At 33.9% G+C, this 454-nt stretch overlaps 1 protein-coding gene across 1 annotated transcript in view; it reads left to right on the top strand.

Moving 5' to 3' along the window:
* Window positions 1-454, top strand: part of LOC119587826 (protein CREG1-like) — a gene marked incomplete in the record, with an annotated part of 14,322 nt that overhangs the window by 1,302 nt on the left and 12,566 nt on the right. The window contains 1 exon segment of the mRNA XM_037936528.1: window positions 341-430. Within this exon segment, the coding sequence (XP_037792456.1) occupies window positions 341-430 (90 nt within the window).

Raw genomic sequence — 454 nt, 5'->3', positions numbered from 1 at the left:
TTTTGTAACTGCATCTAAAAAGGTGTTTCTCAATCATTATCTAGAAATAGTGTTGTCACAGTAAAGTTCCGGGTCTGATTACATAAATACAACATGTACTAAAGACACTGAAGTTAATATAGAAAGCAGTACAGAATCCAGTGTGTCAGTGATCCAGATATTGAGGATTAAAGTCTGGTCTGTGGTATACTATAATTGTGAATGGCTATACAGGGTTTAGTTTTATGTGCAGAAAAGAATAATAATTTGAATGATTTTGTAAGTTGGTATATTTCATATTACAAAAAAAAAAAAAAAACTTTTTTTTATAATGCCTGATACCCTTTTTTTCTCTCCACAGACTCGTACTCCTGTCTCAAAATGTCGATACTTTTTGATGGGTCTAGCAACAACCCTCTTTGCTAGTGCTGTTGCTTTAGCTGTCTACCAGGTATGGTAAAGATCCAGTTAGGCC

This window comes from Penaeus monodon, chromosome 23 (genome assembly GCF_015228065.2).
Source record: "Penaeus monodon isolate SGIC_2016 chromosome 23, NSTDA_Pmon_1, whole genome shotgun sequence".
NCBI classification, from domain to species: Eukaryota; Metazoa; Arthropoda; class Malacostraca; order Decapoda; family Penaeidae; genus Penaeus; species Penaeus monodon.
The sequence above is the reverse complement of the archived record's forward strand: the minus strand, read 5'-3'. Positions and strand labels throughout refer to the sequence as shown.